At 34.7% G+C, this 27163-nt stretch overlaps 7 protein-coding genes across 10 annotated transcripts; 3 read left to right on the top strand and 4 right to left on the bottom strand.

Annotated features, from left to right (window-relative positions):
• Positions 1 to 978: 978 nt before the first annotated feature.
• Positions 979 to 1860, bottom strand: LOC17897508 (E3 ubiquitin-protein ligase ATL76). The gene has a single exon (XM_006306045.2). It carries the CDS (start codon positions 1858 to 1860, stop codon positions 1192 to 1194), a length of 669 nt encoding a protein of 222 aa, XP_006306107.1. The 3' UTR covers positions 979 to 1191.
• A 3038-nt stretch (positions 1861 to 4898) lies between these two features.
• Positions 4899 to 5929, bottom strand: LOC17897177 (E3 ubiquitin-protein ligase ATL76). Its single transcript, XM_006306427.2, has one exon. It carries the CDS (start codon positions 5768 to 5770, stop codon positions 5093 to 5095), a length of 678 nt encoding a protein of 225 aa, XP_006306489.1. The 5' UTR covers positions 5771 to 5929; the 3' UTR covers positions 4899 to 5092.
• Positions 5930 to 8700: 2771 nt separating this feature from the next.
• Positions 8701 to 9968, bottom strand: LOC17899841 (RING-H2 finger protein ATL75). Its single transcript, XM_006303287.2, has one exon. It carries the CDS (start codon positions 9601 to 9603, stop codon positions 8920 to 8922), a length of 684 nt encoding a protein of 227 aa, XP_006303349.1. The 5' UTR covers positions 9604 to 9968; the 3' UTR covers positions 8701 to 8919.
• Positions 9969 to 14355: 4387 nt separating this feature from the next.
• LOC17898701 (putative two-component response regulator ARR19) lies at positions 14356 to 16851 on the bottom strand. Its single transcript, XM_006304383.2, has 5 exons — positions 16674 to 16851; positions 16413 to 16565; positions 15426 to 16328; positions 15243 to 15328; positions 14356 to 15130 (listed from the first exon to the last, which is right to left on the bottom strand). Exons 1-5 carry the CDS (start codon positions 16831 to 16833, stop codon positions 14576 to 14578), a joined length of 1857 nt encoding a protein of 618 aa, XP_006304445.1. The 5' UTR covers positions 16834 to 16851; the 3' UTR covers positions 14356 to 14575.
• Positions 16852 to 19945: 3094 nt separating this feature from the next.
• LOC17899951 (serine/threonine-protein kinase ATG1t) lies at positions 19946 to 21636 on the top strand. 4 transcript variants are annotated; one of them, XM_023777437.1, is made up of 9 exons: positions 19948 to 20233; positions 20307 to 20424; positions 20514 to 20572; positions 20656 to 20720; positions 20807 to 20900; positions 20983 to 21063; positions 21148 to 21259; positions 21352 to 21419; positions 21553 to 21636. In XM_023777437.1, the coding sequence occupies exons 1-8, from the start codon at positions 20003 to 20005 to the stop codon at positions 21402 to 21404; spliced, it is 813 nt and encodes a 270-aa protein (XP_023633205.1). In that variant the 5' UTR covers positions 19948 to 20002; the 3' UTR covers positions 21405 to 21419; positions 21553 to 21636. The 4 variants fall into 4 exon arrangements, with proteins under 4 accessions (XP_023633207.1, XP_023633205.1, XP_023633206.1 ...); XM_023777439.1 differs by lacking the exon at positions 21553 to 21636 and having other exon boundaries at positions 19946 to 20233; positions 21336 to 21419; XM_023777438.1 differs by lacking the exon at positions 21553 to 21636 and having other exon boundaries at positions 20337 to 20424; positions 21352 to 21522.
• On the top strand, positions 21618 to 22794 carry LOC17900079 (UPF0235 protein C15orf40 homolog). The gene is made up of 3 exons (XM_006305823.2): positions 21618 to 21805; positions 21908 to 21996; positions 22443 to 22794. Exons 1-3 carry the CDS (start codon positions 21637 to 21639, stop codon positions 22572 to 22574), a joined length of 390 nt encoding a protein of 129 aa, XP_006305885.1. The 5' UTR covers positions 21618 to 21636; the 3' UTR covers positions 22575 to 22794.
• A 1099-nt stretch (positions 22795 to 23893) lies between these two features.
• LOC17900706 (probable serine/threonine-protein kinase WNK7) lies at positions 23894 to 26307 on the top strand. Its single transcript, XM_023789931.1, has 7 exons — positions 23894 to 23995; positions 24114 to 24151; positions 24273 to 24500; positions 24586 to 24806; positions 24882 to 25039; positions 25139 to 25559; positions 25701 to 26307. The coding sequence occupies exons 1-7, from the start codon at positions 23909 to 23911 to the stop codon at positions 26177 to 26179; spliced, it is 1632 nt and encodes a 543-aa protein (XP_023645699.1). The 5' UTR covers positions 23894 to 23908; the 3' UTR covers positions 26180 to 26307.
• Positions 26308 to 27163: the final 856 nt, after the last annotated feature.

The raw sequence follows: 27163 nt of genomic DNA, 5'->3' as shown, positions 1-27163 counted from the left end.
CTCGAACAGAAAGAAACATATCAGGTGAAACCACACGTTTTAAGGTTGGTGAGAATTTGGAATATTTCTGGGAAATTTTAAGTAAGAGTTTTGCTTGATGCATTTATTATGTGGGAATGGTTTGGATCCAATGGGATTAAAAGGGCCATGGGAAAAATTTCAGGAACATTATAATTAAAAAGTTCTCTTTTGCTAGAAACTGGAAATACTGAAACACAGAGCTTTATTAGTCCTGTCTCTTAATCATTTATCAACCATTATTGACTTTCTTTGGTGGAACCTATTTTTTAATCATTTACTCGTCAATGCCATTTCTCAGTGATCATCTTTTATTGCACTTTTGATTAGATATGTATTTGTTCATCGTTCCTACTAAATATCTACTAGATATCTTTTAAGTAACCATATGTTAAGTAAATATCTATTTATTCATTGTTTGTACTAATTATATCTGTAAAGTAAATATTTATTTGTTCATCTTTCCTACTAAATAATTTCTTTCTGTTAAAGTGTTTAAGTAAAATATCTATTTGTTCATAGTTCCTGCTGATATCTTTTCGGTCTTGATCTTGGTATTTGCTATTTTGATGACTACTCATGTGTGTGGATTGGTTTTGAGGCATATAGATAGATTATTAAGTGGGTCGTGTCAAGTGGATAGATGTATATTTTGTTCATGAACTTCGTGCATTTGTCACTGTCAAGAATACATGCGATAAGGTCTGGAACGTAATTGCATCCTGTAGACTACACTAGGCATTCATGATCAGGATACCATTTATTCTGCCTAGTGACTTTTTGGTTCAGTGTACTGACTGATATGACACATAAGAATATACGACCAGAACTTTATCAATCTTTGGTTGTAGTCTTATAGATGAATCTTGATGTTTTTTGGATAAGATTGCAAAATTCATATTCCACCGTAAAAATAACTTTGCAAAGAGCAGTTTTGTGAACTCGTAAGATGCTACTGAAAAGTGAGACAAATTCTCTCTATATACACTGTGCTACAGGCTAAAAAGAAAGACATAAAAAAATTAGAAGTATCATTGGTTTTTTTTTTTTCTTTCTCCTTTGGAACCCTCTATGGCTAAAGACATGAATTGTCCTCAGATTTAAAACCTTCTGTCTAACTGGAGCACAAATTCTGAATTTGATGGTTTCTGACTTTCTTGGCACCTAGATGATTTATCTAAAAGTATTTACTCTTCCTTCAGGTTCTAGTGGAGCAATCCTGACAACTACGCTCTCAGTTGGAGCTGCTACCACTTGATCAGCTTGGCTGAAGTCACCTAATATCTTTTGGCATGTCTCAACCAGACAGTGTCTGCATTTCGGACATGTTAAATGATGTTGAAGCCACTTGTCTATGCAACGAACATGGAACCCGTGGTTGCACTTGGGGAGTAGCCTGAGCTGTTCACCGGAAACAAAATCCGACAAACATATGACACACTCTTCGTCAATTCCCGGCAGGTTCATCTCAGGTGAGTAGCTCACAACTGGGAACATTCTAAGAGCTTTCTTCTTGATTCCTTTGTTTGATGAACCCCGTGTTGTTGGAAGACTGGATATAGGCTCAGAGATCATGAAACGTGCAGAACGTCTGGATCCACAACGGATGATGTAATGCAGCCCGAGGCAGCAGATGATGCCACAAATGAGGACTGAGAGAAGCATCAGGACGTTCCCACTGAGGTTTTTCTCATGGTTTATGAGAGGAGATGGTGCAACCGCAAAGGCTCGTTGAGTGTTGTGGTCAAATGGGTTGTGCAGAAGCAGCTTTCTAGAGACAAAACTGCCAAGGAATTGCTCTTGGAAGGCTTGCGCTGAAGAAGGTACCTCAGTTGCAGACATTTTTACTATTTTAAATAGCTTAAAATTAAAGTCTATTCTCTATGCTTTGCTTGTTTATTTCTTCTTAAGGTTTAAACTTCTTATATATAGCTTGAGATGCTTATTGATTACTGAGTGGGGGCTGAGAATTTTATAATTGGACAGAATAATTTTTTTACTATAAAAGGTGTGTTTTCTTCTTCTTTTCTTTTTTTTTCCAATGAGACTTGGGACCCTGAATGAGCTTATTTAATTTCAGAAATCCTTGAGTGCTGATTGTGCCATTGGCCCATACCTCCTCCAACCCCCAGATGCCTGTGTAGGTAGGTACTATCACTTTTCCAACATTGAATTTGGAAATCATTTATTTATGTCTTACTTTAAAGTAGAAGCTTTTTTTTTTTTGTCTTGAAATCATTTTTGTCTTGTGGTGATTCTTGATAAGCTAGATTTTAGTTTACTTTCACTATTATATATTTTGAGTTTGGGGAATACATGCAAATTCTGTTTAGCAATTCCCAAGTATCTAAATGTCTGCATATAAATGGTTCTCTTGAGGTGAAATAACATGAAAAAGATGAGAACTGGAATATTTTTGGGAATACTCAAGTAAGAGTTTTGCTGCATGTCATAGATAAGTAAAGCTCTCTTTTGCCAGAAACTTGAACTAGTGAAACACAGAGCGTTAGTCTTTCCTTGTAATTATCTATGTACCCATTATTATTTTCAGTCTTCCACCTTTGATGAACTTCTAAGTATTCATAGTTTCTACTAAATATCTACTAAAATATCTGTTAAGTATCTATATGTTCATCGTTCCTACTAAATATCTGTTAAAGTAAATATCTTTGTTCATTGTGCTAGGATGAATAGGCAGAGCCTATTGTGTACAGCTCTTTTGCTTTTCAACGGTATGTCGACAAAACTTTCTTTATTATATTATTAGCATAGTTCTGAATTGTAGCTACGATATTTGTTATATAATTATATTACAAAAAGGTTAGGCATGAATCTATCTTACTGATCGAGGTCTTTAGTCCAACAAGTGGCCCGGGATTTTCTTAAAGCACTAAAGATAGAATTTTAAACTTTATCTTCCAAAGCTATCATTGTCCTCTAGTGTGCTTCTGTCTTTAATCACTATTTTACTTTTACTAAAAGAACATTGAAATAATTGCAGTAGGACTTGAATGGTAGCGGAAATTTGAACATCTTTTGTTTTATTAACATCTGTTGATGTCCTACGGTTGTTCCAGAGTAGTTTATAGAAGGCAGAACTACAGATTGTTGATAGAGTAGTTTATACCCTTGGTTGTTGCAGTAAGGTCATTGGTTGTTGCAGTAAGGTCATTGATTGAACTTAAAAATACTTTGTTGCAGATTTTACAATCTCAATAGCATATTTACCAGATAATACCTGATACCATATGATATTCCTCGGATGTTTGTAATGGGCATATGCTAACCTGTAAACCACATTCTTCTGTTATTAACCAATAACTCTGATTTTTTGTGGACATCCGAAATTTTTATTAAACTCCCTTTTTAAAGTGGAGCTGTGCTTATTAATTGAACTTTTCAACACTTAATTTACATCTCATCCAATCAGAAATGCCTAGGATCTTAAGCCCAATTTGAACCATCATTTGTTTATAACATGTCTTTTGTTTTGATAACCTTGTTTTTGACATGTTGCTTCCTTTTTAACCGTAGGATCTCCAAGTTCTCGTAGTTAGAAAAATGTGGTCCTTACCTCAATCAATTTTAGTAATTTTTTTAACAATAGGTTCTTGATACCAACTTGTTTAGCTGGTTCTGAATCACCCAGTGATCAGGATTCCGAGTTTGGTATTTTGAGAAACCTATGAAAATGACTAAGATATCAATTATATATCTCCCTATATCTAGTTGAACACTTCACGCATTCTTTTTTTATTTGCACAATGTTTTTTCTTATCATATATAGAGATAGACTCTAATTAGGCCAACTTTGTAGTTTTCTTCGGTTTCCACACAACGAGATAGCACTGCTACTGTTCAATACCCAAGATGTGCGCTTGTTGTGAAGAAAAGAAGAATAATAGAGAAAGTATATTAGATTAGACAGAACATCACCATTATACGGTACAAACTCTAGTACCAATATTATAAGATAAAGTGTGAGTGAGTGTTGAGGCATCAACATGTATCAACCCTCAGATTAGAGTAGGAGAAGCTTGTGATGAGATTCATATGGAAGTTTAACCGTGTTTGGTTTAATAATGGTGAAGGATTTCTCACTTATCTAACTTAACACCCTCTTTTAGATTTTGGTGTGTGACTTATGGGAATGGATGCTCTCGACCAGGATGGTAACTACAGATCAACTCTACGATTTTGTCAGTGTATAATGGAATAGATATGTCTGGTGTCAAATTTAGATCCCATAAGATGTGTACATGACTGTTGGTTGAGAATCTTGCAAGACAAAGTTTAGTGTAACTTAACTAGATATCTTACAAAACTATGCATCCCCCAAAGTAGCTCTCAGGTCTGACTTTTACCCAGAAACTTAGGTTGGTTGGTTTACTCTATTATTGGTTGGGTCAGTATTCCTAGGGCAGAGTAGATTTCGTTATCGTTGTCGGGAAGGATCATATGACATATTATTTACTATCCCGATGAGTCATGTGTGTTGATTGATTTTGAGTTATATGGGTAGTTTATAAAGTGGGTCGTGTCAAGTGGATAGATTATTTATTGTTCACAAACTTTGTACATTTTTCAGTGGTACGCATACAGATGATGAGGTCTGGTTTTGTAAATGCATCTTCTGTAGACTAGACACTGATTCGTTGCATAAACCTTAGCATTCATTACCGGGAAACCATTGGTTCTGTCTAGTGACTTTTTTTGGTTCTGTGTAGTGATTATGACACATAAGAATATGACTAGCACTTATCAAGCTTTGGTTATAGATGATTTTAGTGTGTTCGGATAAGAATGCATAATTCACATCCCACCGTAAAAGATAACTTTGCCAAAAGAAATTTGTTGAAACTCATGAGATGTTACTGAAAAGTTAGATATATTCTCTCTGTGTACACTTTGTGCTACAGGCAAGAAAGAAAGACATAAAAAAAAGTAGAAGTATCCTATGTTTTCTTCTCTTTTGAGAAACCAATCTATGGCTTAAGACATGAATTTTGCTCAAAGTATTAAAATCTCCTATCTAAGTACTGACAAATTCTAAATTGATGACCTTTCTTAGCATTTAGCTACTATCTCTAAGAGTGTTTACTCTTCCTTCAGGTTCTAGAGGAGTAATCCTGACAATTACGCTCTCCATGGGTGCTGCCGCAGTAGAATCAGCTTGGTTGAAGTCACCTAAGATCTTTTGGCATGTCTCAACCAGACAGTGTCGGCATTTCGGACATGTCATGTGATGTTGAAGCCACTTGTCTATGCAACGAACATGGAACCCGTGGTTGCACTTGGGGAGCAGCCTGAGCTGTTCACCGGAAACAAAATCCGACAAACAAATGACACACTCTTCACCAATCCCCGGCAGGTTCATCTCAGGTGAGTAACTCACAACTGGAAACATCTTAAGAGCTTTCTTCTTGATTCCTTTGTTTGATGAACCTCGTGGTGTTGAAAGACTAGAGATAGGCTCGGAGATCATGAAACTTGAAGAACGTTTGAATGCACAACGAATGATGTAATGTAACCCAAGGCAACAGATGATGCCACAGATGAGGACTGAGAGAAGCATCAGAACATTTACTCTGAGATTGTTCTCATTGGTCATGAGAGGAGATGGTGCAGCCGCTAAGTCTCGTTGAGAGTTTTGGTCAAATGGGTTGTGCAGAAGAAGCTTTCTAGAGACAAAACCGCCAAGGAATTGTTGTTGGAAGGACTGAGCTGAAGAAGGTAACTCATTTGCAGACATTTTTTACTCTTGAAAAACGCTTTAAGTCAGAATTTCCTCTCTCTCCTTTGCTTGGCTTTTTTTGGTTATTGCTTCTTAAATTTTTGCGGAATTCAATGTGGTCTTATATATACCTTGAGATGCTTACTGATTACTTAGTGGAGACTGAGAATTATATAATTGGACACTAATAATTTTGTTTTAAAAAGTGGTCTTTCTTCTTTTTTCAAATGAGAGTTGAGAGTATTTGGGACCCAGAAAGAGCTTATCCAATTCCCTTAATCCTTGAGTGCTGATTGTGTCGTTGGCCCAGACCACCTCCAACCACAAGATGCTTGTGTAGGGAAATTGGTTTTTAAATAAGTTCTTTTGGTGTCACTTTATGTTAAAAAAAAACTCTGTTTATCAGTTTGTCTTGTATTGATTATTGATATCTGATGAGATGGATTTCACTTTATATTCATTATAATATGTTTTTTAAGTTTGCCATTCATTCTTTTTTTATACTACCAAGTAGCTACATGTCTTCATATAAATGGTTCTGTTGAGGTGAAAATAACGCTACTTGGTGAGAAATGAGAATAGTCAAGTAAGAGTTTTTCTGTGGATGCTTTCATGACGTAGTGGTAGGAAGATTACACTTTGGCTAGAAAGTTAAAATACTGAAACAAAGAGCTTCAGTCCTGTGTTTTCAATCATATATGTATCATTATTGACTTTCTTTGGTTGAACAATTATTTAATCATTCATTCTCCAATCTTTTAATGAACTTTTAAGTAAATATCTATTTGTTCATCATTCCTACTAAATATCTCTTTGTTTTTGTGTTTCTGTTATGTTTTGACAATGTAGGGAATTTCATTTTGAGGATGAATAGGCACAGCCTTTTGTGTACAGTCCTTTTGCTTTCTAACGGTATGTTGCCAAACTTTCTCTATTTGAATTATTAGCTACTACATGTATTATATTAGAAAAAAGTGTAGACATGAATCTTATCATATTGATTGAGGTCTTTAGATCAACAAGTGGCCAGAATTTTCTTAAAGCACTTAAATGGTATTTCTATACATTATCTTCCAAAGCTATCATTATCCTCTAGTGCTTGTGTATTTACACTGTCCTACTTTTAACTCTGTCAATAGTAGAGAAAATAGTTCTCACCCAGCAAAAGAACATTATCATAATTGCAATGGGAATGTAACTTTTCCTATAATGATTTGGTAACTGCATTGATCCCTTATGGTTGTTCCAGTAGTAGATTCATGGCAAATTTCTAGAAAGCCCTCAGTTATTGAGAGAGTTATACTGTTTCAGGCTATAAGCTGTTTTGGTAAGGGCATTACTTAAGCTAGATTTGCAATTTATCACGGATAAAAGTTGCACTTAAAAGTTACTTTGTAGTAGTTTTTACACTCTCAATGGTATATTATTGGATATGATCGGATATCCCACAGATGCTTAATGCAGATATGCTACCTGTTAACCACAGTCTTCTGTTATTAACCAATAACCCTTTCTTTTTGTGCACGGCCTCACTCACTATTAAATTCCCATTTCTTTTAAGCCGGGATTTGCTTATTAAATTGAACTTTCCTACACTTTATTTTGTCTCTAATCCAATCAGAAATGCCTAGGATCTTAAGTCTTATTTGAACCATCATTATTTATGGCATGTCTTTTGTTTTGATAACCTTGTATATGACATGTCTTTTGTTTTGATAACCTTGTTTATGACATGTTGCTCCCTTTTAAATTACAGGATCTCCAAAATCTCGTAGTTATAACTTGTGGTCCTTAACTAGATCAAGTTATTAGTAGTTTTTTTTTTTTACAATGGGTTGTGGATTCCAGCTTGTCTGATGTCACTCATATCAGGATTCGGACTCTGATATCTTGAGAATCTATGAAAATAACTATGATATCTAGCTATATATCTAGTTGATCACTCCATGTGTTATCTTATATTTGCACGATTTTTTTTTTTTTTTATCACAGAGAGTCAAAGTGGCCAAGTTTCTAGTTCTGTTTCTCTTTTCATATCTGAATCATTAGGCTTAGCCTTTTCTTGGTTCATTTTATCATGACAACATCTTGCACTAGGTAGTGTATGCATGATGAGCGCCTGTTGGGGAGAAAAGACAGAAAAGTAATAGATTTTGAGTATACTAAATCTAGTCGGAAGGTGAGTATATGATAAATGATAGGGTGAGTATATTTTGAGGTATCAACTGTCGGAGTAGAGCAAGAGACACTTGTGATGACAATAATTGGATGCTTCTCCTCATTCAGATTTTTTGTATGTGACCTGTGGGTATACCTATCTACTACAGAACAACTCTAAATTTTCGATAATATATCGTGGCATAGGTTGTCTTGTGTCAAGGCTATTCCCATAGGATAGTAGGTTTATCACTTGACTGGCAGTTAAGAACCTTACAAGATGATGCATCCCCCAAACTAGCTTTAGTTCTGAATTTTACCTATAAACTAAGATCAGTTGGCTTATCTTATTGTGGGTTGGGTCCATATCAGTATATCACTTTCCTCTGGCAATGATAGTTTTTCTTTATCATTACGATGAAGAATCGTCTGGTATAGGCTATCTTGATGACTCATTTGTGAATTGGTGTTTTTAGGCATATAGGTAGTATTTAAGTGGGTCGAGTCAAGTTGATAGATGCATTGTTTCTTCACTAACTTTATGCATTTCTAACTATCAAGCATACACGTGACCAGGTCTGCACCGTATATGCATCATGTAGACAAAACACTACTACACAAAAACCTTGGCATTCATTACCAGAAACCATTTATTCTGTCTACTGACTCTTTGATTCTGTGTAGTGACTGTGTCACATAAGCATACATGAACTAGCACTTATCAGTCTTTGGTTGTAGATGATTCTTAATGTTTTTGGATAAAAAAGACTAATTCACATTTCACCGTTAAACATGTATTTGCAAAAAGAACTTTGATGAACTCGTGAGATATATTCTCTCTGTATACACTTTTGTGATACAGGCAAAAACGAAAGACAAAAAAAAATGAGTTATTTGTTTTTCTCAAGTGGCTAAAGGCATGAATTGTGCTCAAAATCAAAAAAAATCTTCTACCTAACTAAAAAGCACAAATTCTGATAACTTTTGATGGTTTCTGCCTCTCTTGCCATCTAGCTGCTTTCTCTTAAAGTATTTACTCTTCCTTCAGGTTCTAGAGGAGCAATTCTGATAATTATGCTCTCTGTTGGTGCTGCTGCCACTTGATTAACTTGACTGAAGTCACCTAAGATCTTTTGGCATGTCTCAACCAGACAGTGTCTGCATTTGGGGCAAGTCAAATGTTGTTGAAGCCACTTGTCAATGCAACGAACATGGAACCCATGGTGGCACTTAGGGAGCATCCTAATCTGTTCACCGGAAACAAAATCTGACAAACAAATGACACACTCTTCGCCGAGCCCTGGTAAGTTCATCTCCTGTGAGTAACTCACAACTGGGAACATCCTAAGAGCTTTCTTACTGATTCCTTTCTCTGATGAACCTCGTGGTGTTGAAAGACCAGAGATAGGATCGGAGATCATGAAACTTGAAGTACGTCTGAATGCACAACGAATGATGTAATGTAACCCGAGGCAACAGATGATGCCGCAGATGAGGACAGAGAGAAGCATCAGGACATTCCCACTGAGGTTTTTCTCATGGGAATTGAGAGCAGATGGTGCAACCGCAAAGGATCGTTGAGTGTTGTGGTCAAATGGGTTGTGCAGAAGCAGCTTTCTAGAGACAAAACCGCCAAAGGATTGCTCTTGGATGAAGGCTTGAGCTGAAGAAGAAGGTAACTCATTTGCAGACATATTTTACTCTTTGATTAGCTTTGGAACAAAGTCTCTTCTTTATGCTTTGCTTAGCTTTGTTAGGTTCTTTGCTTCTTAAAGTCTTGGGGAATTCAGTGTGGGTCTTATATACAGCTTGAGATGCTTACTGATCATCACTGAGTGGGGAGTGAGAATTTAATAATGGGAGTCTAATAATTCTTGTTCAAGAAAGTGAGTTTCTTGAGAAGAATTTGGGGACCCATAAAGAGCTTATCCAATTTTGATAAATCTTTGAGTGCTAAGTGTGACATTTGGCCATACCTCTCCAACCACAAGATGCTTGTGTAGGGACTCTTTCACTTTTCCAACATTGTATTTTTTTATATATATAAAAAAACACTACTTTTTGTCTCACTTTAAATTGGAAAATTTTTGTTTTATAATGTTAGCCTTGTGTTGATTCTTGATAAGTTGGATGGATTTTATTTTATCTCCATTATTCAATGTTTTATAAGTTTAGTTTACTTTTGGGTATTTGTTTTATTATGTCAAGGGGGAGATTTTGTTGTATCTCTTCTTCACAGTTTTAATGCTTTGCCGACAATATGTGGTGTTGTAAAGCAGTCTTTGTGCTTTAGCATTCATCTTTTTTTTTTGGTTCTTTCCATGTGTATATGTTTTGCTTGCTTATGTAATTCACTTTACCTTTAAAACGTATCAATTGTTAGATCAAATTTGTTTAGTTTACCTTTCTATCTACTAACAAAAATATAGAACGTGTGTTTTTTTTTTATCGTCTTTCGATTTATTAATTATTGCAAATATAAAACATGTTTAGAAGATAATTTTTAAATAAAATAACAATAGATACATATATCAAAATCATATCTATAAGATGTTACATAAAACTTATCAAAATTTAAAGTTCTATTGTTAATTTATGAAATTGTATCTTAAGTGAAGACCAAGAAACTGAAGTTACTTAAAGAACATGTTGTAATTTCATTGAGAATCAAGCCTTGTAAATGAACATGAACGTTGCAATCTTGTTATGTTTTCTTGGTTTTTTTTCTTAGTATACGATCTAACTTTCCTAGATTTTATTGGATTTATGAGATGTAACTATCAAGATCATAAGATATTTGTTGTGGCTTTTTCCGATATGTTTACTAAACTAATCTCTAGGTAATATATGGAAGATCTATTTTTCAAAATTTGATATTTCCGAATCATCTAAATGTCTGCATATAAATGGTTCTGTTGTTTCTTTATATGTTCCTTTTTTCTTGGTCGGCGTTTGTTTATATGTACAAACACTATATTATACGTCTGGATTTGAACTTTGTCGCTTTCTTCTCCTAAATCTCCACAACCTTAACAGTTATCACTAATTTAAAGTCCCATGTTTCTTAGTTTTCTAATGTTACTTTCTTTATATTTCATGATCGTTTTATACAATATGAAATTCATGGATTTTTTTCTTTTTTTTTTTCATACCATGAGTTTTATATGATAAAGAAGTTCTTAGAAATTATTTATAAGTTCCAATCCAGCTTAGAGTTAAATCTTGCTATAAGCAATTGAAAATACTAAATCTTTCACTAAAAATGATCATATATTGCTATATATGTCAAGTTAAGAGTGAAACTATTTGGAAATAGTTGAACAATGGGACATAATAAGGACTTATAGTTTGGTTTAATTTCGATCGTATTGTAGCGAAATTTGGAATAAATCATTTTAGTATACGGATACATTTTTGGGTGAAAAGGGTGAAAAGTTATATTTAAAATGCATATATATGATCATTTAGTGGAGGTCGGAATAATGCATTTCACTTTTAACCAAGATTATATTTGTCACTCACCAAATTTTTGATTACAAAGAAAAAAATATACATACGCTTTTTTCCAATTTAAAAACTAATTAATAGATGGAGATGATTAATTTGATTAAAAGACTTGGAGTTAGTGTTAGCGAAATTTGTGGACAATAATTAGCCTACCAAAAGAGAACAAGTATGGGATCCTTTGTTCTTTTTTTAACTCTCCTTTGTACTTTTTTTTAGTTGCACTTTTACATAATTTAATTAGTGATAATGTAGTAAAGCCAGAAGATATAATTAATTTATGTGTTGATGCATGCGCCGTGACAAGCTAAATCCTCGTATTTATTTACTTTTAACTCCATCGTTGAATAGAATCGTCGTATAGATTTTGCATCCCACATAACCACATGTTTTCATAGTCATTCATACACATATATATAAGTAACTTCTTAGATCAACTTGTTGGAAAAATACTCTCAAAAGAACAAGACCACATACTTAGAATAGTAGTACTTGTTGTCCTTGTTTTATCTTATCAGAATATGATTTTTTTTTTGCTTTGTAATATAATGTGGTGTTACCAACTGAAATTTATTTTCTTTTGCAAACAAGAACACTAGTCTACTTCTCTCATGCATTTGCTCAAGCATACTCAGAAGATCACACAAATGATATTTATATATAATGAAACAAGAGTTTTGATTCTCTAATTTTGTCGGGATTTGATCCTATATATAATGCCACTATACCTTTTTCTATTGAGTTTTCACGGTGATCGGCCATGTACACTACTACTACATTTTCATATAAAACATTTGTATAAATCTCTCCACTTTTCTTTAATTAGGCACTTTGTAGTAAAGGACATCATGATAATGATTTATATAACATAAGTGAAAGGTTTTGTGGTGAGAAAAATTATGTTCTTTTTCTAATATCTTTCTCACCACAAAATTATATATTCATTACCATGTCCTTTTTATTGTTATGGATATGATGAGTTCTTGTTTTTAACTAACTTTATTTTCTTGTCCTATAATTAAGATAAACTTTCATATATTAAAAATAGAACTTTAATTTCAAAAGTTGTGTGTAAGATCGTATGAATATATAGTCATACTTAATTAAGGTTTTCCTATCTTATATAAAACAATATTGCTTAACGGCAAACTTAAGAAGACGATGTAAGTCATGCACTCTTAATTAGAGTCCTCTCCTGTTCTGCAATTTGAGCACTATCAAGTATCAATGAACTAGCTTTCAAAACTAGCTTGTCAAGGTAGACTACTTAATTAACTATCGATTTATTCGAATGTAGATTAGTACTTAGTTTAGAGACAGATAAAGAAAAATGAATTACATATGATATACTATCTCTCGTAGAGCGTGAGAGTCCATTTGTTTTGGAGCCCAAGATGCCAAGAAATTATGAATCAATTATGCCATTTTCCTGAGCAATTTTTGGATTTGCCATTTTTTGTAAAAATTTATGGATTTTGCCATTTTTCAGGTCATAAAAATACGACTAAACATACGTTTTACTCGTTATATCTGGATTTAGTCGGTTATATTTGTTCTTAGGGTTTAGTATTTACTAATAAGTATAAGATGAACATTTTAAATGTTCAAAATGGAAAATTTATAAGATTTTAGCAAAAAGGCAAATTCGTAAAAATTACTTTAGAAAATGACATTTTGTCGTAAGACTCCTAGAACTTAAAGAGGAAAACAATCCTATCAAACTTTGTTTTTGATGTTTTAATTTTCCAAACATAATGTAAGAGACTATATACTCTCTACTTTTATGAAGCACTGAAGCACATATCCTCTCTAAGGAGTTATTTCAAATTTATTTCACTCAAAACATTTCCCCCCAAAAACACAACGGGAATATTATATAATTAAAAGCCATTTTTGCATAGGCATTTTTCAAATTTGCCTTTGTTTTTCAATATTCTTTGAAATTTTCCATTGTTGCCATTTTAAAAAACTAAACATTTATTGGAATATTCTTTTCCATGAAACACATACTTTGTAACAAATCTATATCCTAAAAAAAATTTGAACATAATAAACCCAAGTATCATGTATATAGAAGAAAATGGCAAATTCGAAAGTTTTTTTTTGATAAATTGGCAAAACTTATAAACATCCATCAAATAAGGGTGTAGCTCGTAATTGATCCAAATTTTATATGCTATGAAAAAATATACTGAAGCAAAATATATTAAGTAGGATAGGTATTGTTGAAACAAATACATTCATGTGTTTTGCTAGTGTTGGATTTTAGTGTTCCTCGATATCATCCAACTCCACATTTGTGGAAGCTACATTTTCAAGGAAGAAGAAGGAAACATATATACGCCTGAATTATATACGATTGTGCCTCCGCTAGGATTCAAAAAAGTTGTCAATGCAAAACTTAGTTATATGCCATTTTCATATTTATGGCTGGCATTCACTTAGATATATATATATGTTGCTACCTACAACAGACCCAAAGATCAAAGTCAAGGCTAGCTCTTATTAACCAACAACATGGACAGTGGGATGAAGAACAACTACAACGTTTCATAGATCGGAGTGAAACGTGATTCCTATATGGAGGGCTGCAGGTCGAAACCGGATGGATAAAATGCAACTATGATACCTCACATTTTGAAGGCAATACTAATTCTGGTCTAAGTTGGATAATACGAACACTCACATGGGTTCGTATATGATCCAACAGTAGCACAGGTCATCACCTAGTAGTATAAAGGAAAACAAATCTAGTCCTTTTTAAAAGTAAGATAACCTTTCCATAAACAAAAACAACTTAAGACAAGGATGACATGTGTAAATTATGGCCAATGTTATTGGTTTACTGAGATTTGCATAATATCCACACAAATTAAAAATATTTGTAATGAGTTGGATATATCAATTAAAAAGAAATGATATATAGAGAGTAAAATATCTAGTGACTAAACAAGGGAAGTCACAATATTACTCTCTCAAAACATCCAAAATACAAATTCCCAATAAAATAAATAATCTCCCTACATAGACAGGATAACAAGGAGACAGGATAATAAGGATGTCTTAAAAGAAAAAAAAAAAACGAGAGCCTTAAAGGATAAAGAAGGCCACATCGCATGATTGATGAAAATGTTGTAGCCCTTGGCTCGAACGAACTGGATCTCACATATATGGGAAACTTGGATAAGTGAGTCCAAGATCCGGTGCAAAGATGTCAGAGGCTTGTCCAGGTTCTTCATTGCTCATCCCGTAATTAAACTGAGGAGATGGCTGATACTGCTGCTGTTGAGGCTGGTGGATTTCATGGTCAAGATTGGGAAAATGAGACACAGCATTGGTTATGAACGGGTTCGTGTTCATCGTCATGTAGCCATCTTGAAACTGGTTCTGCTCGTTCTCCTGGTACTGCTGGTTCTGCTGGTACTGCTGGTTCGGGTTCACTGCTCCCTTCTGAAACTGGTTCTGCTGGTTCGGGTTCACTGCTCCCTTTTGAAGCTGGTTCTGCTGGATCGGGTTCACTGCTCGCTTTTGGTATTGATTCCACTGGATCGGGTTCACGGGCCCTGGACCATTCATAAGGTATGGTGATATGGCTGCGTTGACGTTGTTTGCACCTTGGAAAGATTGAGGAAGCGCTGCAGCTCCATACGCAGTGGACCAACCAGTCTCTTTCTTCTGTTGATTGATTTGGTTCTCTTCAAGATAGATACGGTGTTTCTGCACAACAATGGTGGAACTTGTATTATCGGTATGTGAATAAAACCCTAGTTCAATGTTTTGCTTGTCATGAAAGAAACAAATTAAATATTGAATTTATTTTGTTCTTTACCTGAAGATGACTAGACAAATTGTTTCTTGTGAGTCCTTTGATATTCATTCCTCGCAAGCAGTCGAGAAGTACCTTTGGATTAGCTTCTGCGTTTGATACAAAACACGATTAGTTAGAACAAAACATTACAATCAACAAGAGATTAAAAGACTTAGAGATCAAGAAAAAGTTTGATATACTTACTGTTAATTCCCCCAACCATGTCGATGGCTTCAAGAAATTTCTGGTGAAGATCTTCGGTCCATATCATCCGCTGTCTCCTCTTCTTTCTCTCCACTCTCCTTGTGGTGTTTCGTACGCTGTTACCATTGTTGAAACCATCGGTCTGAACAAGATCTGTCGGAGCATATTGGATTTCTTCAGCATCCCATAGCACACGCGGTTTCTTGGCTGCCTGCTCATCATTCTTGGCAACACTTTGCTGGCCATTACCTTGGTTTATGGTCTGGGAGTAGTCGTTGTGTTGGTATAAGTACTCGTTCATCTGAACCAGATCTGGTTGAAATGGTTGCATTTCTCCATTCCATGTCATACCTGGTATCGTAGCCGCTCTCTCGATGTTTTCTTGGCCAATAGATCGGCGGCATATGGTTTTGAAATACTCGGTGCGTTGGTCGACGACATTGATCTGAACCAGATCTGATTGAACTGGTTGGGTTTCTCCATTCCATGTTATACCTGGTCTCGTAGCTGCTCTCTCGATGTTTTGTTGGTCATTACCTTGGTTGATGGTTTTGAAATACTCGTTGTGTTGGTCTACGACATTGATCTCATGAACCAGATCTGATTGAACCGGTTGGATTTCTCCGGACCATTCTCTTATTGCAGCTCTCTCTTCTGTCTGATAGATGTTTTGATATTGCTCTACGAACATGGAACCAACTTGACCTTGGTTGAAACCATAAGACTGAGCCAGATCTGACTGAACTGGTGGAGTTATGTTGGGTTTAGACATCACCTTCTTGCGGACAATGTGTTGCCATATGTTGGCTAACACATCTTCTCCAACCGGTTTCATAACATAGTCACAAGCACCATGGAGTGTTGCTTTCATCACCGATTCTGTTTGGTTATCATCAGACATAACTACACAAAGACCAAACAGATATTGTTAATTTCAATATAATAAAGACAGATTTGAAGTAAAAAGGTAGCTTGCGAGTTACATACTCATCACAGGCAAATCCATCTTTGAAGCAATGCTCTTGAGAGCTTGAAGTCCATTAATTCCAGGCATATGATATTCCCAAATCACAATGTTGATGTCATGTTTGCAGCTCGTCAAGAACGAAAGAGCTTTCTCCGCATCCTGCTCAATCGTCACTAAAACACCACAAAGAAAAAGAAAAAAAAGTTATAAAGCCCTAACCCTAACCCTAGCAACTCTCCAAAGTCCAAACCGATAAAAACTAGAGAGAGAGAGAGAGAAACCTTCATAGCCAATTCGTTTGATGAGGTTTCTCATATAGATTAAAGCGGCGAGATTGGAGTCAACAATAAGAAGATTAGTACTGGCCGGAAACTGGTTGAGGAGAAGAGAAGTGAATTCAGAAGTATAAACTTCATCTCTACTTCTATTTCCCACCAACATTGATATAGATTTTTTAGAGATTGATATTATTAAGTGAGAGGTTTTTATTTGTATGGATTGAAGCTGTTTATATCTTATTACAACAAGTATGGATGCCTTTTATAATACAGAAAGTGATAGATCTTATCTACAAGTTTTGACAAGTGTCCAATTACACTGATGGTAATTATTTTACTTTTTTACAGGTGGATCATTTTATGTAATTACAATTGTAATAGTCATTTTTTGAGAAAAATACAAACAAAAAAAGGAAATAGTTTTAGCAAAAAAGGATACAACCAGTTGGCGAGCCAGCTTTTCAAATTTATTAAAAAAAAAGAAAAACAATATATATATGATTTTTATGCTATATATTTCTTTTCTTAATTAATTGTATATCACATAGTAAATATAAGAAAAAGATATTAACCAAATTAAGAGAAATTTTACATTAAATAATTAACACTACAAAATTGCTAAGTGACTTAATTGTGGGGGTGGAAATTAACTCTCACATATGAGTATGACTGTATATGACCATTTTAAAAATATATCTTTCCACAAATGAGCTAAAGAGATATTGCAGAGCCAGGCTGTTTTAATTTCACTTGGCTATCACTCTATGAGACTAACACTACAACGACGACGACAGAGCAAAATCACTTGTGGTGAAGTGAAGACCATCATCAGAGTTAAAAAAAATTGATACAAATTCAATATAGAGACTTGTATATAGCTAAATAATTTTTATAGCATGGGTGCACCATTATAATATATTGATCAGACTTATCGTATGTATTTTTACTTCTATTGAATTTAATATACTATGTTCTATACGACTATAACTTAACTATTAAGATGGTAATGATATCTAGTATTTTCTTATAACTATGCTGCATTTGTGGATTTTTTATGTATGTATAACATGTTTTTTTTTTTGTCCAAAGAAGATTCATATGGCTGTAGAATGCATATCATGTAATTCATGTATTGAAATGAAAGTATACCTTACCACTTCGTATAGTTACTTTCAAACAAATGTACACCATTGATAAAGAATGAGGTCTGGCAAAAAAAAAAAAGGTTAGTTTTTGGGCTCGCAAAAGAAAATAAGAATATGTTTCTAGTTTATTTTCTGAAACACAAAAAGTAATATATAACAAATCATAGAAATTGGCGTAAATTAGTGTAGGGAGAATTCATCATTTTAGAACGATTAACAAGAGGGCCAATAAAATTTTATCTATAATAGAACAATACTCCTTCAGCTTTATAGTATAAAACTTTTTTTTGTTTCATATTATAAGATGTTTTGCAAAAAAAAAAATTTGAGCAAAGATGTTTTCCAAATTTAAATATGCGTATTTTTACCTTAAACTTTTTTATAATTTGATAACGGAGAAAGTAATTTTATAAAAAAAGAAAAAGGAAAAACTAGTTAAAAGAAGGAAAGAATTTTGAAAACAGGAAAACTTGTCAAACACGTAAAACTAGGTTGCATAAAATTAAAAGCGGGTATGTGAAAGTGATTTTTATATAAAAAAAATAAAAAGAGTAAAAACGGATACTTTTATGTAAATAATAAATATATACGTAATGGAATAAATTATTTTTGAACTTAATTTATTATAGAGAAAGAAGATAGAAATAATGACAGGAGAATCCGTAAAATCCAAAATAACTAACCATATTTACTAGCTAACTGAGCTATCAATCGAAGAATGAATTTTGGATTTTTAACCACTTTTACCAAAAAAAAACTTGTCCGGACTTCAATATTCTCAAAGTGTTATTCAAATTGCCACAAATTTACTTTTTGCTACCGAGCAAATGACGATTTTGGCTCATTAATTTGGCGGGTAAATAAGTGTGTTGATGCTATGCTTTTTTCCCTTTAGGATGTGGCAGCTGAATCGATCTGATGGAAATTAAATTGTTGTTGGGGGTGGTGGACACAAAACCAAGATTTCCTACACGAGAAACAAAGCATTAGTAGGAAGATATAATACTAAAAACATAAAGAAACGTAACTTTAGTAAAAAGAAGAAACGAATTCGATGATCGGCGATTCTCATCTGGCTTCCCGTTTTTTTCCTGCTTTAATGTATTGTTTTCAATTCGTTAGATTTATGATTTTTTGGCATTCAGTTGGGGATTCTCGCTCGTTTAATATGGGTTTGAAGCTGTGTTATCTTAGGAAGTGGTAAAACATATCATATATGTTTGGTTATGAATTATGTGAAGAGGTTGGTGTCGGATCTAATAGATCTACGATATGCTTATAATAAAGTCATTATCTTTGTTGTCTTTGACCCAAATTTGGTTGTCGTTTCTGTGCTCTTCGTTGTTACAATTCCGCCGACATAGCTGGAGTGTGGTCTCTTGTTAGCCTCCATCCAACTTTCGTCTCTTTGCTCACTACTTTTGGCTTGCTTTATCGATTTTTTTCCCATTTGGATCGTCTCCCTACTAAGCAGAGGCTTCTTTGTGTAAAGATAATACTAAGTTTTCAGGTTGTTTTCTCTTTGGTGGAGGTGGAGGTCGTTGTGGTTGGTAACCTTTTTGGTCGAGTGTCTGTGGATGTTCATCAAGTTGGAACGCTTCTATAAGGTTTTTATCTAGGCGTTCCTTAACGCACAATCGTCCATGCCACATATGGATGTGTTATATAAAGTTTAGTTTTTGGCCTTTACTTGTCGGGTTGCTAAGCCTTTGTCACTTGGTTTCGAGAGTTTGTCTCTCATCATAATAGAAGGAAGCTGATGTTATCGCTGGATTGGCCGTGGGCGTCCTCGGTAAATCTCATTCAAAGATATCTCATAAAGAAAAAGTCGATTTGTTTGTTGGTGCTTGTGTTTTGTCTTCGAGATTTAATCAGGTTGCCTTTAGTTTTAGTTTATGGTCTCGATCTCTTTCGAATTTGGATGTAAAGTAAGTGTTAATGTTTCCCTTTTTAGGACTTAGCTTTCAAGAAAATCTCATTTTCTTTCGACTTAGATTCTAGAAAAATCTTCTTTTTCTCTGACTTAGTTTCCGGAGACAGTGATCCGTTGGCTGAGATACTAAGTAATATAATACTTTAGTAAACACAAAACGACGTCGGAACACAAACATGATCCGTTTACGAAAAAGCTAACACAAGAGGATCTAAACAAACCCTTTCTCACTACAAAAAATTTTGAAAAAAACGATGGAGCCTGTCGTGATGATTGATGAATACAAAGCTAAATCGAAGCTCAGCGAGAGTTTAACATCTACAGTTTGGTTAGCAAATCACAGGTTAACCGGAGAAGAAGCAGTGATGAAGTGTTTCGATCTCTCTAAGCTCAATCGCAATCTCCGAAACTGTTTGAACAACGAGCTCGAGTTTTTATCTTCCGTTCATCATCCCAATATCATCCGTCTCCTCCAATTTTTTCAAGTACGATTCCAACACACGAATTAGTGTTACTCTCTAGATTCCAAATTTTTTTCGAATTTTGTGTGTATTTTAGGATGAAGATTTTCTCGTTATGGTTTTGGAGTATTGTGATGGTGGAACTCTATCATCGTATATTCAACGTCATGGGAGAGTAGAAGAAGATGTAGCTAAGAGGTTTATGAAGCAAATTGGTATCTAACTGTTTTGTTACAGGATCATGATATTACTGTATTTGCTTCTTTGTGGACTTAATAGATTCATATCAATGTTTTTGATGTAGGAGCTGGTTTGGAAATCATTCATGATAATCACATTATTCATAGGGACTTGAAACCTGAGGTAATGTTTTAGATTCATTTATAATTTTGGATTTGAGTTTGATTTGTTGAACTGTGATTTACAAGGTTTTGAATTGGAAACAGAACATTTTACTTGTTGGATCTGGTGATGAATTGGTGTTGAAGATAGCTGATTTTAGTCTTGCAAGGTAGAATTTTTAATGTTTTTTGAGGAGAGAACTATGCTTTTATGGAAGTGTTTTATAGCATTTGATATGTTTCATGGTAAAAGCAGAAAACTAGTTCCAGGCAAGTATCTTGAGACAGTGTGTGGTTCTCCGTTTTATATGGCTCCTGAAGTTCTTCAGTTTCAAAGATACAATGAAAAGGTGTGACATTGTTTTATGACAGTATTATGATTCCATTGAATGGTTTTGCAGTGGAAAATTCACTTTAGAAAAACATTTGCAGGCTGATATGTGGAGTGTAGGAGCAATCCTTTTCGAGATGCTTCACGGGTATCCACCTTTCCGCGGTAATAACAATGTTCAGGTGAGATTTTGAATTAGTTATTAGTAGCATTCTTTGATCCAAAAAGCTCCCATGCCATTTAACTTATTTTTCTACTAACCATAGGTTCTAAGGAACATCAGATCTAGTACATCTCTTCCCTTCTCTCGGCTGATTCTTCAGCAATTGCATCCAGATTGCATCGACGTCTGCTCAAGGTTGCTTTCTATTAATCCAGGTACATAAAGATCTCATACATTTGCAGGTTCACCGTGTCTCCGCATCGCTATTATATATTCATTCAGTCCTTATAGTTACTGTTTTCTGCAGTTAAGCGTCTCTCTTTCGACGAATTCTACAAGCACAAGTTCTTACAGATTTGATTGTCTCTCCCTGAGGTACTTGTAAAGAGTCGGTCAAATTTTCTTGAATCCTTGTGTAGAAATAGAACCCTTGTGATCGATATCTCAGCCACTAGTGTCTATAAGAATCTTTTGTACATAGCGTTCAAGACTCTCCTTTTATATATAGTCAAATCCAAAACCCAAAGGGCCTAAATCCAAAGCCTACTAAAATATAAACCCAAGACTCTACCGATTAAGAAAAATAAAAAAGATGGCTCCGACGAAGAAAGGAAAGAAGAACAATTCGGCCGGATCAACGACGGCCAAATCCACCGCCGCAGAATCTTCGAGTTTTCCGGCGTGTTTGCGACTACTTACACCTTCCTCCGTCGCCATCACCATCCACGCTAAGCCAGGTTCCAAATCCGCCTCCATCACCGGTATATATCTACTCTTTCGTCACACTTTCATTTATATCGGTTTGATTCTTATATACCGTTTGAGATTTTTCTGAATTTAGTTTCTCTGTTTTGAATCTGGAGATGTGAGCGAGGAAGCGGTGGGCGTTCAGATCGACGCACCGGCAAGAGATGGTGAAGCTAACGCAGCTCTTCTCGAGTACATGAGCTCTGTAAGTTCTCTCTCTCTCCCTCTCTCTTCTCATCTCTTTTTTTGCAGATAAAGTTTTCAACTTTCAGGTTCTTTGAAGGTGTTTGATACTCTGGTTACTCTCATAGTTTGATAACGTGATGTAGAATTGTCTCTCTGTAATGTTTTTGATGGTATGATTAAGATTTCTCCTTCCTTCTTCTATAGGATATGAGCAATGTGTATAGTATATCTCACATTCTCGTTGAGCCATTAGTCATATTACTGCACTTGTGAGCTTTCATAGAGAAAAAAAAAATTATCTTTAACTTTGAAACTACATGTAGTTTAGTTGTTGTCATGATTTAGATTGCAATGGGTATGCACTGAGTTTAGTAGCGAGAATGGTGTGTCTGTTGATTTTGATAGTTAAGAGGTGATGAATCATTCTTATCACATCCTCACTTCTAAAAATGTTATCTTCAACAGGTATTGGGAGTGAAAAAAAGACAGGTCTCACTCGGTTCAGGATCTAAGTCACGAGATAAAGTTGTGATTGTGGAAGATATGACACAACAAAGCGTTTTTCAAGCTTTGACCGAAGCATCAAAACCTACCTGAAAAAAATCCCATTCCCAAGCCTGTAACTTTATGGAGGAACTAAAAGCACCAAAAGCTAAATGGGTTCGTGTTCACTTAAGGTACGAATAGTATAAAGAGACCTACAGGATTTGTAAAAGAGATCATAGTTGTATGTTACTGTGAACTATATGCAATGTAAATCTGTAGACTATTGCTTGTTATATAATCAATTTTGTTCCAATTGATCTGAACACCTTTACTATGGATCTAGGATGGTTTCTTTGCGACTTGTTGATCCTTATTTGTCGAGCTTGGATTTATAATGTTTTGAGTCTTTTGGACCAAACCAAGCTCACAAAGATAGTAAACGATGATGGGCCAAAAGAAGATAAAAATAGGCTTATGATCCAATACTTGTAAAACTACTAGATTTGTGCATATACGGGTTTTAAATGTATGAAATGGAATTTGGGTTTAAGTTATGCGACGACGCGTGCCATGCAGAGGTTGAAGTCACTTTCAATGATCGTTGTTGTCTGATCTCATGCTAACGAAAAAGATCACATCTTGCAAAAAAAAGCGAATATTTGTCTGTTCAGATACCGATCAGGTAAACGATGCTTAAAGACACCAAAAGGGATTCAAAAACGTAATCATTGATTTGGTTTCTTTCTTTAAAAACAATTTGAGTATTTCCATGTCACCAACATCCAATGATCAGATGCCATCTGTAAAATACGTCACCTAACACCCGAGCGATCGACTCCAAAACCGAAAACGTATGGTTATGGTGTTATCCTTAAGACTATAGTATATAAGACCAAGAGGCCCAAAATTTATTTTGATTTTTTTAAGAAGTTTATATTAAAATTGCATGAGGAATCGTGGATGATTATTAAAAAAGAGTTACATGGGCTAGGCTTTTTAGGAAGACTTAATTTTTTGGCATTTTTAATTTTGTTTTATATAAATAGTTTGGAGAGATAAATCAGGTGGAACCAAGTTTTGTTGTTTGTGTGTTTTAGATTGAACAACTAAACACAACACTTGTTATAATCATTGGCCCTTCCTTGTCTCTCCCTTTTCTTCTATCGATTTTACAAAATTAGGGTTCTCTAGCTCTTTGGGTTAATTAGGGTTTCTTTTTTCTCGTTTCGAGTTAAGTTGGCTAATAAACTTTAGAACAGAACCAACCTTCATTTTCCATGTAATTTCGAATCTCATGTTCATCTTAATAATATCTGAGTTTTGATGAGAAGTCCCTTTCTACCGAACACATGAACGTCACTGCGTCGTTGCTTATGTTTATGTTTTGCATTTTTTTTTGTTATAGCTTACAACTTTGGTTTTGAAGAAAGCTTAATCATAAAGATATGGAAGGTTCAGAAGATGCTTCTGCTGTCGTAGAACCTCCTGACCCAGAAGTTCTTGAAATCGACCCAACTTGTCGATATATTCGGGTTAGTAATCCAATCACTTTCTTTTGTAAGATGATGTTACAAAATATTAGCTTCCACCATAATAATTTCCTCTGTTTCTCCTTGACCAAATTTATTATATATGTGTAAACCTTTTCAGTACAAAGAAGTAATAGGCAAAGGCGCATCCAAGACAGTGTATCCCTTTTTTCCAATCTCATATCGTGTGATTTGACATCATCATAGTTTTGTTCTTTTTGATGCTATGAGAGAATCTTGAATTTGTCATTTCTTTAACTCTCTTGAACAATATGATCAGTTTTAAGGGATTCGACGAAGTAGATGGGATTGAAGTCGCCTGGAATCAAGTAAAGATTGACGATCTTTTGCAATCACCTGATTGTTTAGAGAGGCTGTATTCCGAAGTGCGGCTTTTGAAATCGCTGAAGCACAAAAACATTATCAGGTTTTATAACTCGTGGATCGATGACAAGAACAAAACGGTTAACATAATTACAGAGTTGTTCACTTCAGGAAGCCTACGACAGTACGTATTTTTACTCATTTTGCTATTTTGTTATAATGGTTTTTGGAGTTGTGACTAAAGCAGTCAAGTTTTGGTTTTCTTAAAGGTACCGTAAGAAACATAGAAAGGTGAATATGAAGGCTGTCAAGTGTTGGGCGAGGCAGATTTTAACCGGGTTGAAATATCTACATAGTCAAGATCCTCCGATTATACACCGAGATATCAAATGTGACAACATTTTTATCAATGGTAACCATGGAGAAGTGAAAATAGGAGATCTTGGTTTAGCTACTGTCATGGAACAAGCTAATGCCAAGAGTGTGATTGGTATGTAACACAAATTTCATCCTATTTCTTTGTTTTTAAGGATCACATTTAAATTGAAAGTGTTATAACCAACAGGAACACCTGAGTTTATGGCGCCTGAGCTTTATGATGAGAACTACAACGAGCTCGCTGATATATATTCGTTTGGAATGTGTATGTTGGAAATGGTGACTTTTGAATATCCTTATTGTGAATGTAGAAACTCTGCCCAAATCTACAAGAAAGTTTCATCGGTAAGTTCGATATTTGCACATTGTCTCTAATCCGCCATTGATAATTTCTCATACAAACAAAATTTAATCACTTACTATGGTGATTTGTTTTTTCCTTAGGGGATCAAACCAGCTTCACTTTCTAAGGTTAAAGATCCAGAAGTAATGAAATTTATCGAGAAATGTTTATTGCCAGCTTCTGAAAGGTTATCAGCAGAGGAGCTTTTACTGGATTCTTTTCTCAACGTTAATGGTTTAGTTATGAACAATCCATTACCACTGCCCGACATTGTAATGCCCAAAGAAGGATCATTCGGAGAGCGATGTCTTATGTCTGAAGGACCGCCTAATGCTGGGAATAGACCAATGTCAATGAATATCGATGAAGACAGTAACCTTCCTATTGTTATTAGAAGCAACAATTCAGGATCGAAGTGTATTGAGGTTAGAAGGGCAAAGCGAGGAAACTTCTTTGTCCTCAAAGGTGAAGAAAATGATGAAAACTCGGTCTCGCTCATTCTTCGTATAGTCGATGAAAATGGTAAGCGTCTTTAGCCTTATAAATTTTGTGCGTCTTTTGCGTTTATTTGTTACAATAATAGTCAAATGTATATGTTCATTTATAAAAATGTGAAATGCATAGGCAAAAGAGTTGATGTTGAGTTTTTTTTTTTGTGTGTAGGGCGTGTGAGGAACATCCATTTCCTATTCTTTCAAGAAGGTGACACTGCTTCTAATGTTTCAAGTGAGATGGTTGAACAGCTCGAATTGACGGATCAAAACGTAAAGTTTATAGCAGAACTGATTGACGTATTACTCGTCAATTTGATACCGAGTTGGAAAACCGATGTAACGGTTGATCATCTTATTCATCCGAAACAGAACGGTGCAAATCCTCAAGCTGGTGAATCCATTAGTCACTCTTTGTCCGATGACGAGGCAAACCCGACGGTAGCTGCGAAAACAGAAGATCAAGAAGCAGAGAAACCAGGAAGCTTGGAGGAGGAAGAAGAAGAAGAAGATGAGAGGTTAAAAGAGGAGCTAGAAAAGATAGAAGAAAGGTTCAGAGAAGAGATGAAAGAGATAACGAGGAAAAGAGAAGAAGCAACAATGCAGAGCAAAAATAGATTTTTGGAGAAGAAGATGAAACAAGTTGAGTAAAGTAAACAAGAGAGCAAAACACTTTGGTTTTGGATTTCCTCTGTTTTGCTTTTTCTCTTTTCTATTTTTTTTTTATAGTTTGGTCAAAAGAAAAAACTGTTGGTGTTACTTGTTTCATAGCAAGAGTATTTTCTAATGGTAATTGGGATTTACATGATTTTCTAATGCTCTGCATTGTGAGTTGTGAGTATTTCGAACTATGTAATTGTGAATGTATTTTGATTAAAAATAGGTGTCTAATGCTTGAAACGAGGATATTGAATTATAAGAGTTTTTTGTTCTCTAAATCTGAGATTTTGGAACAAGAGTATTCTTCTAAACTTAGTATCTAGCTTTGATTTATCAATTTATATATATCCCTCGGAAATCTCTTAGAACAATGTATGAACCTTTTACTCCATCATTTTTGCTTGGAATTTGCGACAAAATACTAGTATCATTGCAAATTTATATTTATCTGCTAACTTGCAATGAATTTACAACGATATTTTTGAATGGTACATTTGCACAATTTAGTAGCGAGTTAAATCAACTCAAATTAGTGACATGTTATATTAGCATTTCAAAATTAATGGTTATAGATGAAATGAAACACGTTTTAATAAATGGGTTATCAATTTTGTTACCATCGCAAAATGGTCACTGATTTCTTCTTTAAGGATTCACCAAAAAGCCTTGCAATATTGGTTTTTGAAAGAGCCAAGTTGTTCCATCAATACTAACTCACAAAGGCAATGCATGTATGGTGTGAATCAGCTAGTATATATGTTAATTACCATTTTTACTGCAAATTATAATAGGTACTACGTTGATTTTTTGATTGTCTATGATGGTCTCTCTTTTCTTTCCGGAATATTTTTGATTGTCTATGTTGATTTTTAAACTTCCTATAATACTCATTTTGTTGTTGCAGGTGAAAAAGTTTGGACAAGCACAAAGTTGCATGCTCTCCAATGGAGATTATTACTTCAGAAGTTCCAAGAG

The sequence above is a fragment of the Capsella rubella genome, unplaced genomic scaffold, assembly GCF_000375325.1.
Source record: "Capsella rubella cultivar Monte Gargano unplaced genomic scaffold, Caprub1_0 scaffold_1, whole genome shotgun sequence".
In the NCBI taxonomy this organism is placed as follows: domain Eukaryota; kingdom Viridiplantae; phylum Streptophyta; class Magnoliopsida; order Brassicales; family Brassicaceae; genus Capsella; species Capsella rubella.
The sequence above is the reverse complement of the archived record's forward strand: the minus strand, read 5'-3'. Positions and strand labels throughout refer to the sequence as shown.